The sequence below is a fragment of the Phodopus roborovskii genome, unplaced genomic scaffold (genome assembly GCF_943737965.1).
Source record: "Phodopus roborovskii unplaced genomic scaffold, PHOROB, whole genome shotgun sequence".
NCBI lineage: Eukaryota > Metazoa > Chordata > Mammalia > Rodentia > Cricetidae > Phodopus > Phodopus roborovskii.
This window is the reverse complement of record NW_026126514.1, coordinates 9,047,026-9,059,212: the sequence shown is the minus strand read 5'-3', so window position 1 is coordinate 9,059,212 and position 12,187 is coordinate 9,047,026. Positions and strand designations below refer to the sequence as shown.

At 43.5% G+C, this 12,187-nt stretch overlaps 1 protein-coding gene across 1 annotated transcript in view; it reads left to right on the top strand.

Moving 5' to 3' along the window:
* Window positions 1-4,429: 4,429 nt before the first annotated feature.
* Fbxo33 (F-box protein 33) overlaps window positions 4,430-12,187 on the top strand; it is a 29,783-nt gene continuing 22,025 nt past the window's right edge. The window contains exon 1 of the mRNA XM_051195895.1: window positions 4,430-5,181. Coding sequence (XP_051051852.1) covers window positions 4,562-5,181 — 620 coding nt within the window. The 5' untranslated portion in view covers window positions 4,430-4,561. The remainder of the gene's footprint in view (window positions 5,182-12,187) is intronic.

Here is a 12,187-nt window from a genome sequence, read left to right as displayed (position 1 = left end):
TATAAAATTGCCAGTGATTCAGTATTATAAAAATTATATTTAGCTCAAAACAAGTTGCCAAATTGTCCTCATTACCTAACTGGAAAAAGGACTAAACTTAACATGTTTTTAAAAGAAGCATATAAAACACTGAATACTTAAATTGTCTTTTGGAAAAATAACACAAAACAACATTTAATATCTCTATAAAAAGAATTACATGAAAAAACAGACCTATTGACTGTCAACAGGCAGGTAATTCAATCCAATCCATCTACCTGGATGAGGTAGTCCTAACAACCCGTTGTCTGGCATTCAAAGCCAAATAAGCGTGGTGGTTGCCATAGTGACAATATGCCCCTTTTGAAACCTGGGACTCAGTAGTACTATGTATTTATGAGCTTCATAACACACTGCCTCCTCCCACACTCTGAATCATTGCTCAGGCTTTATAACTTCATGAAATGTGATTTTATCCTGACCTTTGTAAGTCGACTTTGCTCCTTTAGCAATATAATGCATACATAAATGGTCAAAAGAAATAATCATACTCAACAGATATTAAGTATGTTGCTCTGATAAATTTTATGTCACTATTAGAATTTACTGATTTCTTATTATAACTGGGCATAATATCTTATAAACTCGTGCCTTAGCTCATAGTTATCGATAAAAGTATTCCTATAATCTTTGTTTAATGAGAAAATAAAAATACAAACATAACACCTAGAAACACTTTTCATTTTAAGCTCATTTTTATTTTTACATAACATTCTTAATTATTAAAGCCTAACCATTAATACTGCTCAAGAAGAAGGGCAGTGTATTACCAGTAAAATGCTAGGGAAAAACTACCAATGACAAATCAGTCTGACTATATTTGTCTTCACCATTTTGACACGTTTTGGTGACTTGCAATAATGTCATGCTGCTACTTCTGAATTGTCTTTGGCTCAGTTGCTAGTTTGAATTAAAAGCAGCATATTTATAACACTCTGAGCTGGAAACAATCTAAATATCTATCCACTATTGGGTGAACAAAACAACAACAAAAATACAGAATAGAATGCTACTTTGTAACATAAAGGAATGTGTGGTATATCATAAATGAACCTCAGAATACTTTGTTGGGTAAAAGAAACCTGAAATATCCAAAAAAGGGCAATGTAGATAAAAATGAACACAGTGGTTTGGGAAATGGTTGAAGTGGGGTTTGGCCATATATAGAACCTTATTCATAGGAAGAAAATGTTCTGAACCTGACTTATGGTGATGGTTGCATCACTTGACAAAATTACTAAAAATCATTCAGTTAAATACTTGAAATAGGAAGTTGTACAGCATGCAAAATATATCTCAATGGAATGGTGGGTCGGTGTTTTTAAGAGTCAGAAAACAGGGCTGCAGAAACCCTGGCCCAATGAAAAAGCAAAGACAGAACAGGTTAAGCAACTTGTTTAAAGTTCACCCAGCTAGATCACAGCCAACTCAGGAATGAAAACTCTGAAACCCCCACTCATGTTACTGAAACTGCTTAAGGACTTTTTTTAAATTTACTCTTTTGTGGATTAAACTTGTTCTTTCATACATATTGTAGTACATACTGTTTACTCTCTTGCCCACTTCTTTTGTGTCCCTCTCACCCATGATCCCTCCCACTTCTTCACAGAGCCCTTCCAGAATTCATGCTGTTGTTTCCTTTTGTTTTGGACTATCTGTGTGGCCATAGGTTTGGGGAGCCTGACAGGCCCACTACCTGGTACACTACTGAAGGCAATAACTGTTCCTCCCCCAGAACCCATTGTAAGGAGTAAGGTTTTTCCTCCCGCTACTGGTCTTGTCCTGCCGCCACGCCAGCCCCAATTAACACACTGAGACTCTGTATTTGATATAATGCTGTTGTCCAGTTACTAGTTTCTTATCGGCTAGCTCTGTCTTAATTATTAACCCATTTCTGTTAATCTAATATTTCCACGTGCTTTCGTCTTACCGGGGAATGAGGCTTGCATCTGATCTCCCCAGCCTCTCCATCTTGACTCCTCCTTACTACTTCCTCTTTCCTCCTTGTCTCCTAGTCCCTCCTATCTTCCTTTCCTATTGGCCACCAGTGCTTTATTCATTAACCAGTATGAGAAACATATATACAGAATGACATCTCCCATCAACCCATCAGTTGTCAAACATACAATAGGAAGAGAACTTAAAAACATTAGAACTATATTGGTTGGGTGGTGGTAGCACATGCCTTTGATTCTAACACTCAGGAGGCAGAGGCAGTCAGATCTATGTGAGTTCAAGTCCAACCTGGTCTACAGAGTGAGTTCCAGGACAGCCAGGACTACACAGAGAAACCCTGTCTAGAAAAACAAACAAAACCAAAATCCTCATTTGGGGAAATTCCTGTAAATTTGAATATGGAATGTCAGAAAATGTTCAAACATTTTTATCACCTGTGATGTTATCTTCGCAATGTTTGTATAGAGACTGTATTAGTCAGGGTTCTCTAGAGTCACAGAACTTATGGAATGAATCTCTCTATGTGTGTGGGTGTGTGTAGGTGTGGAATTGATTGTAATGACTTACAGGCTGCAGTAAATGGAAAGTTCAAGAATCTAGTAGCATCTCACTCCCAGGAGGCTGGATGTCTCAGCTGATCTTCTGTATATGCTAGAATCCCAAAGTAGACTCCAATGCCAGTGAAGGAATGGATGTGCTAGTTAGGCAAGGGCAAGCAGGCAAAGAGCCAAACCTTCCTTCTTCCATGTCCTTATATAGGCTTCCAGCAGAATGTGTGGCCCATATTAAAAGGGTGGCATCCTGCCTCAAGATCCAGATTAGAGGTGTGTCTTCCTACATTAAATATCTGGACTAGAAGTGGAGTCACATACTTCAAGCAAAGCAGAATATCTCTTACAGGTATGAACTACATTTCTGGATTATAGTTCATTTCAAATATTGTCAAGTTGACAACCAAAAATGCCAGCCACAGAGATGTATACTAAGTGACGCTCCAGAAGTCTATAGCTCTCTTCAAAACACTTAATGATTTTGGAACTGAAATTCAAATCCAAGTCTTACTTTCCTAATTTACTGTTACCACTTAATGTTCATAGAATGCTAATAAAACACAATAATTACACAGAATTTTATAGGCAAGGGTTCAGAGAAGTGACCTATCTTGAGTATATTTTTATTAAAAGTACCAAGTGAGCAGATGGAAATTCAGAGGTAACAAGATACTAGTATTGGTAGCATATTAGGTATATGACATCAAAATGTATTAAATAAAAATGTATGAGTGGAAAGGTCTGCTCTGATAGGGCTAAAAACATCTAGTTTCTTAGTGTGTGAGAGAGACTCATCCAACACTTTGAAGCGGCAGACTCCACTGAACAGTCCCCAATTATTACATAAAATCTCATATTCCTTTCTGATTTCGCTGCCTCTTACAACTTGAGTGAGCTACTTCGAATGCTGAGAATCTGAGGGGCTATGTCTTGAATACTCCTTTCTTTGGGGGGCATCAAACTGAAGAAAAGCTCTCCTCCCCAACTTGTTCGCAGGAGTACTAGTTAATATTAAAATATTTAACTTTTGCTATTTTTATATACAGGGGTACACTGTCATGGAGGTGTATCTACACTGACACACAGATGATCCACTTCTACGGGGCTCTCTTCAAACAACACGCCAATGGCTTTATGAAGCTGAAAACCTGTCTTAACTTCCTAATTTGCTGTTGTTGCCACTAAATAATCGTTAGCTATTAATAAAGCATACTAATTACATAGAACTTATGCAGACAAGGTCCAGAGAGCCTTTACGTCCGAAAGATGAAAAACATTAGCCTTTTTTATTCCTGCCTCTCGGAGGGCGAAGGGTGGCGCTGTCGTCACTCCTTGTTCCCCATTGGGGCGAGAGCGGCCTCGCACGTCGGAGGAGGCAGGTCCACGTGCCGCCTAGACCCGCCCTCTCCGTAGCCGACTTCGTCCTACTCCGAGCAAGGGAGGACGGGGGGGAGACGTCGGTGGGGGCCCTCGGGCTCGGCGACCTTAGCCCAGCTAGTGAGAAAAGGTCGGGAAGTTTCGGACCACGCCGAGGCGCCGCCGCGAGCACACTGCAGAGGCAGCCCCAGCCCGCGAGGGACGCAGGCCGTAGCCACGCCCCCGCGCCGCCGGCCACGCCCTCCAGCCGGCAGGCGTCCTGCGTCACGTGAGGCGAGAGTCAGGCAATCAGGAGCTCCCTGGTTCCGGAAGTCGCACGCAGCCGCGCCAGGCTCCGCCCGCCGCCGCTGACGTCAATCTCAGTCCCTACCACTACCGGGCCTCCGCGTCCGGGGACGGGGAGAGTTGCGGTTTCCTCAGAGGCAGCGCGGGTATCTCCGGGCCCCGGGTCCGTTGGAGCGAGGGTGTCGAGGCTGTAAAGTGGGCCGGCCGGGGCGTTCTTGCGTGCGGTACGGAAGGCCGACGGCTGGCGGCGAGCAGGCCTCCCCGCCCGCGCTTTTCCCCCTCCGGGCCAACTCTAGCTGCACTTGGTTCCGCCGAGGCGCACGACGGTTCCGCCCCCTTCTTCCTTGTCATTGATGTTGTTGTTCTTGTCAGTGCCGCAGCCCCGACCGCCGGGAGCGCGAACCCAAGCCTGGGCCGCCCGGGTGGTGCGGTGGCGGCGGCAGCGGCAGCGGCTGCGGCAGCTACGCCGGCTGCGGGGGCTGCTGCGAGGACTGCGCCGGCGGCCGGCGGCGGGCGGCCGGCGGCCGGGCCGGATGGCTCTGTGCGGGCAGGCGGCCGGCGCCGCGTCGCTGCCCAGCGAACTCATCGTGCACATCTTCTCCTTTCTGCCGCCGCCCGACCGGCTGCGGGCCTCTGCCTCCTGTTCGCACTGGCGCGAGTGCCTCTTCTACCCGGCGCTGTGGCCTCAGCTCCGCATCTGCCTCCGCGTCTCGGCCGCGGAGCAGCCGCGGCTGGAGTTCCTCATGCGCAAGTGCGGCTGGTTCGTGCGGGAGCTGCGCGTTGAGTTCGCCGCGGAGAATTACCTGAGCGGAGGCGGCGGCCCGGGCGATGGCGGTGGTGGTGGCGGCGGCGCCGACACGGGCACCGGAGGTGAGGAAGGTGAGGCCATGCAGCTCTCCTCTCGCTGGCTGGAAGTGCTGCGCACCTACTTGGAGCTGGTCTTATGCGTGCTGCTCAGCATCAGGAACAACAGGTAGGTTTGCATGGGGACCACGAGGGTCTCTCCCTTCCCCGGCCTGGGGGAAAAAATCCCATGGGATACGCCGGCCGGTCTCAACGAGGCCTTCTGTTGATGCAGCTATCGGTCCTGACCCTGCTATTTCCTGAGACAAGAGGTGTTAACGGGACTTGGCCTGACACTTTATCAGACACCATTCCAGGGGCCTCCCAGGCAGGGTTCATTCATCCGTTCTTGGCAATGAGATAGAGCGACTGGGCAATGTCATTCAATATTTTGCGTGGGAAGAGTTGTGAGTCGAGTGACGGCTATGCAAGAAGCAAGACCGTTTTCTTGATTCTGTACTTGACCATTGGTAATAGTGATTCGTAGTGATGGAGTGAGTAGTTTTACTGCTGGTGTCCATAATCACAAGAATTAACCTACAAGAAATCGTATGCCGAGCATGGTGACTCATGCCTTTAATCCCAACACTAGGGACACAGAGGCAGGTGGATCTATGTGAGTTCGAGGCCAGCCTGATCTACAAAGCAAATTCCAGGACAGCCAGGGCTGTTACACGGAGAAACAGTCGTTTTCTTACCTGGAATAGTTATATTCTCCTGGGCCAGACCCAAAGAGTGGTGAGAGTGTTTGTTAAAGGTATTGGGGGAGGAGATTGCAGAGTTGACACCCTTCCCCATGCACCATCAGGCTGAATTTATTCCCAGTGATTCACACAAAAGTAATGCAGTATAACTTGGGATAAAGGAGCTCGACGGAGTCTGAGTGTTAAGTATGAAATTGTCATTTTTTGCCTGTCAGAACTTTACTATAATTATACTTAGAGCTCATAACGAGTGTTCAGACTCCAGGACCGTCCCCATATTCTGATCAATATTTCTTTATTGTCCTATGGATGTCTAGTGTTCTTCAAACTATTTATAATTTCTGTATCTGGATATGTATTCCAACCTTACAGTGTCACTCTTAATTTTGGAGCAAGTTTAAAAAAACAAAAAGGGAGAACCTTATATAGTTGTAATTGTAGCAGTTTACAAATACTTTAGTTTTTTGTTTGTTTGTTTTCCTTTATTTGACAATCTAACACTGAGTCAGGGTAGAAAGTATTGTCCCACTTTACAGACTGGAAACAGGTACTTAACAGGTCAAGTGATGTTATAGGGCATTGTTTTTCTTGAAGAACAGTGCCCTGCCATTCAAAATAAATATCCCACAATTGTTAGGTTAAGCAGAGTTGAGAACAGGTTGTGGATAATGCTAAGCCATATGTGTCTATATATAGATTACATTGTTTTCATAATCTATGTCTCAATCAAGAGGTATAGCATATCATATGTGTGCAAGCAAGGCATGTTACAGACCTATAATCCCAGTCCTTAGGAGCTAGAGGCAGGGAGATCAGAAGTTCAAGGTCATTCCCTGATGAACAGCAAGTTCAAGGCCAGGCTGTGTTGTGTGAAACCCTGGCCCAAGACACAAAACAATACAAAAAAATATTTGTTTATGGAATATGGCTCCATTATTCCAGGGACCTGTTTCCTAAGCTTTTCACATTAAACCATCCTACTTCCTTGGTTTGATTTTTGTCAATATAGGCTATTAAGGCTTAAAATGCTCTTAATCAGATTGGAGGCTTTCTGTCAGAGTTGACCATAGCTAGGGGCCAGCTGATTATATTCTGAACTCAACTAGCCCCACTAAGGTGCTGTGGGGGATGGGGCAGCTGTGAATCCAGTAAGAACCACTTCTCACAGTTCTTTTAGGTATTTTAATAATTTATGGGTGGACCTATAGCATGTATACACAGTAGTAGTATACCAATTTTGTCTTTAATTCTTTTTTTTTTTTTCATTATCCTTGTCATGTAATTTTCTCTGCTAATATGCTTATTTGTGAGGCCACATGTGTCTGCCCTTCTGGGTCTGCTAATCACTTCTCTGCTCACAACTGTCTGTCTTGTGTGATTGTAAGGTTTTCCTTTCATCTGCTGTAGTGATGGAACTGTACACTGCTGCTTTGATAGAATAGTCTCTGTGTGTATCTCTGTCTCTCTGTGTGTACATATGTGGGTGTGCACACATTGTTTGTACTCCATGCTATTCTTTTCGAACTAATTTATGTTGGACTGGGGTGTAGCTTTGGTAATTGTTCATTTCTGGCATTCTGGAAGCCCTGGGTTCAGTCTGAAATACCACTTAAATTGACAATGGTAGCACACCTGTACTTTAACATTTGGAAGAGGCAGAAGGATCCAAGTTCATGGTCAGCCTTGGCTGTATAGCTAGTTTAAAGCCAAGGTGAGATACACAAGACCCTTTCTCATTATCAAAGAAAAGTCTGTGTTTATGTGTTTGGAAATAAGTTAATGTTATCTTTATTGGGGGAATGTCTCAATACTCTGATACTGGAAGTATTCATATGGTAAAAAATATAAATCAGACTTTTAAGCTTTAACAAAAGCATTTTAAACTAAGGGTTTTTTTATGTTGTTTTGTGTTTTAGGGTTTCTCTCTTTAGCTGACTGTCCTAGAACTCACTTTGTAGACCAGGCTGGCATAGAACTCAAGATCTACCTGCCTCTGTCTCCTGTTTGAAATTAAAGTCCTGTACTGCTATTGCCCTGCATTAAACTAAGTTTCTTATTCACTAACTTTAGTTTAATAAAGTGTGTGACTCTTTTTTGTATGTGTGCTTTTAGTGACATTTGTGATTCTGTGATCAAAAACTACAGACCTGGGAGCTAGAGAAAGAGAAGGGGAAGAGAGGAAAGCACGTTGGGGGGGAGGGAAATAGATGAGAGGAAAAAAAGAGAGAGAGATACCATAAAAGAGGGACCCATTATAAGTTTGAAGAGAACTGACTCAAATGTCCAGAGACCTACAAGACTGACCCCAACTAACAATTTGAACAACAGTGGAAAGGCCCTTCCCTGATAATGACATCTAGTAGTTGATGGAAGCAGAAGCAGATACCCACAGCTAAACACTGAGCTGAACTCCTGGAATCCAGATGCAGAAAGGGAGGACAAGACCAGGCTACAGAAACCCATAGAGACAAGGAGCCAATGGGCCCCCAGACTGATAGCTGTGAAACCAGCATTGGACCGACTTAGACCCCCCCTGAACATGGGTCTCAGTTAGAAGGCCTGGGCAGTCTAAGGGACCTCTGACAGTGGAACCAGGATGTATCCCTGGTGCACAAAAGGACTTTGGGAGCACATTCCCCATGGAGGGATACTCCCCTAACCTAGAAGCAGGAGAGAGGGCCTAGTCCCTACTCCAAATGACTTGACAGATTTTGTTGACCCCTCCTGGAAGGCAGCAACCACCATCCCTGTGGAATAGTGGGAGGGATCAAATGGGGAGGAGGAAGGGAAAGAGGGAGAGGGACCTAAAACAGTGTGATAACAGTATCACTTAGTAGTTTTTTGATTGTTTTCAAACCTAAAATTTAATAACTAATGAGAAGTATAAATACTAGCACATTCCCTTAAAATTCATAATGCTCTTGCTTTATTACTTCTGCCATTTTTTAAGCAGAAGAGTCTGAATCATTATATCAGGCATTCCACTTCTAAGCTTTGTGCTGAATTGATGTATTCAATTCATAGTTATTTTATTTTGCTCCAGCTATGTTCATGCCCCCAAAGGAAAATAATTAAAATTGCAACTATAGTTATGGGATATTTTCAAGGTTATTGATCTTCTGAGAGAGTAACTAGCAGTGTTTGTTTTTCTTGATCTGAATTAGATGTACTATAGAATGATTCAGGCTACCTTGCTGGTATCTTAGGTCTTAGGAGCAGATGATGATCAACAGAGGTAAAAGAGTTTTGCCTCTTTGAGGTAAAACAGTACTACAGGTTTCAGAAAAGCTTTCTCTGCAGAAGGCAAGAACTCTTGTCTAGAGATGCTGTAAGAGCTCATTAAAGTGTGTGTTAAAAGGGTTCAACTTCTGCAGTGGCTCTGTAAGAAATTCTATTACATTTAAAACAACTAGTTCAGAAATGCATTTGTAGCTTTCAGCTTAGTTGCCAGGTTAAATACTTAGTAATGCAACATTGTGTTTCATACTTAGGAAAATGAAAGCCTTAAAATTATCAGTAAGATTTGGGATAATTTATAATAGGCTCACTCATTAAAAGTATTCTTTTCAGGAGCATTCCCAGAATGTCATGCATCCTAGGCAAGTGCAGTTCTCTAACAGTATATGTGGACATACTAATGTCTAGTTGATGTTTATCTTCCATGTGTACACATGTCATATAAGCTTCTCTGAATTGGGATGCTACAGTTTTTTTAAGATTCCACATTTCATTAGGCCAGAGTTTTGTATGGGCTTGGTTCTTCTTTACAATCCTAAGTTCTGCCTCCTCTTACTAGTTGGTTTTATTTTTTTGGTTTTGGTTAGTTTGATTTTTGCATTTTCAAATCAGGGTTTCTCTGTAACAGTCCTGACTATCCTGGAACTGACACTGTATAGCAGTCTAGCCTCCAGCTCACAAGATTCATCTGCCCGTCTCTGCCTCCCAAGATCTGGGATTAAAGGTGCACTGCCACCACGGTCCTGCTTCCTTACTCGTTTGTAGATTGGCAATTTCATGGTTGTGTCTACTTCATTGTCCTCTGTGTTAGCTTTTCATTTTTATGACAAATGCTTCAGTTGAAATAACTTGTAAAAAATAGTTGCTGGGCTTGGTAACAAATGCCTTTAATCACAGCACTGGGGATACAGAAGCAGATAGATTCCTGAGTTTGAGGCTAGCCAGGGCTACACAGAGAAACCCTGTCTCAAAAAATAAGTGAATGAATGAATGAATGATTTTGGCTTACCGTTTTGAAAGTTTCAGCCTATGGTGAGTTGACCCTGTTGGTTTTGGAGCTATCCCATTTTTTGAGTTTTCTGTCACCCTCCAGAATTGCTCAGGCCTACTTTAACACATGGACATGGAGAATAATCCATATCCAGATTTCAGCACTATCTGATGGGAATGTCATCTGTACATATGTTTCTCTTATTGGTTAATGAATAAAACACTATGGCCAATAGGGCAGCAAGATTGGTGGGTCTAAGAAATGTGAATGATTCTGGGAAGTATAGTTAGGAGTAGTTGCCACATGATCCCTGGAAGAGAGGAAGAGAAAGTTAGGCGTTCTCCAGTAAGATAAAGACCATGTAGAAATACATAAATTAGTAGTTATGGGTTAATAAGACAAAGCTAGCCTAGTCATCAACCAACAGTTTCATAACTAATGTAAATCTCTGAGTATTCATTTGGGGATGACACAGCCATGGGACCAGACTGGCAGGAAGAACCATCCATAACAACTATCTCATTAACTAAGTCTACTAAGCATGATGTGAAATCCACAAAGAATCAATTTGTAAAAGTCTATTAATTCTTAGATTTGGTCTTGTTATTTGACATATATGGGGAAGGAACCATATTCCTCATTGGGATCCTGCTAAGACATACTAATATAACAAGTCCTATTGAAAACACAACTTAGGGCATGGGGAAATGGCCTGGTGAGGAAGAGTATTTGCTGTGGAAGCCTGAGGACCTAAGTTTAAATCCTCAGTACCCATGTATCCTCGGAGGACACAGACATGCAGATCCTAGGAGCTCACATGCCAGGTAAGCTTCCTGTTCAGTGAAAGACACTGTCTCAAGATAATCAACAGCCTCCTCTGGCCTCTGTGTGCATACACATTCATATGAGCATGCACATCCATGTTTATTACTGTGCTACTCACAGTAATCACAAATGAAATCAGCCTAGATGCCCATCAATACACAATTGACTAGATAAATGGGATATATACACAAGAGAATTTTATTTATCTGTAAAGAAAAGAAATATCCTTTGCAGGAAAATGGATGAAATGAAAGATCTGCATGCTAAGTGGAATAAACCAGACTCGGGGCTTATTCTCCCATATGTATTGTCAACATAAATAAATACAAAGTATATAGGACATTAAAAAGTAGAAAGGAACCAGCAGAAGTAAAAAGGACAATGGGAGGTGGATATAATCAGATGCATTATATTAATGTATAAAAATGTCATAATGAGCTGCCGCTTCCTCTCCGGGAAAACACCAAATGGCGGATGATGTCGGTGCAGTGGGAGGGCCTGGAGGACCCCGGGGCCCAGGATTAGGAGGCTGTCGAGGAGGCTTCGGCAGTGGTCTCAGGGGCCTGGCCACAGTCATGGTTGAGGTCACCAGGTGAAGCCAAAAACAAGAAGTGGATCCCTGTCACCAAGCTGGGCCACCTGGTTAAGGACATGAAGATCAAGTCCCTGGAGAAGATCTATCTTTTCTCTCTGCCATTAAGGAATCTGAGATTATTGATGTTTTCCTGGGGGGCATCCCTTAAGGATGAGGTACTAAAGATCATGCCAGTACAGAAGCAGAGAAGGGCTGGCCAGCAGACCATGTTCAAGGTTTTTGTCGCTATTGGGGACTACAACAGTCATGTTGGTCTTAGTGTTAAGTGCTCCAAGGAGGTAGCCACAGCTATCCAAGGGGCCATCATCTTGGGCCAAGCTTTCCATTGTCCCTGTGAGGAGAGGCTACTGGGGGAACAAGATTGGCAAGCGCCATACTGTTCCATGCAAAGTGACAGGCCACTGTGGCTCTGTGTTGATGTGTCTCATCCCTGCCCCCAGAGGCACTGGCATCATCTCTGCTCCTGTGTGCAAGAAGCTACTGATGATGGCTGGTATTGATGACTGCTACACATCAGCCAGGGGCTGCACTGCCACCCTGGGCAACTTTGCCAAGGCCACCTTTGATGCCATCTCTAAGACCTACAGCCACCTGACCCTGGCCTTTGGAAAGAGACTGTTCACCAAGTCTCCTTATTAGGAATTCACTGACCATCTCGTGAAAGCCCATACCAGAATCTCTGTTCAGAGGACCCAGGCTCCAGCTGTTGCCGCCACATAAGGGGTTTTATACAAGAAAAATAAAGTGAATTAAGTCTGTTTTTTAAAAAAAATGTCAGAATGAA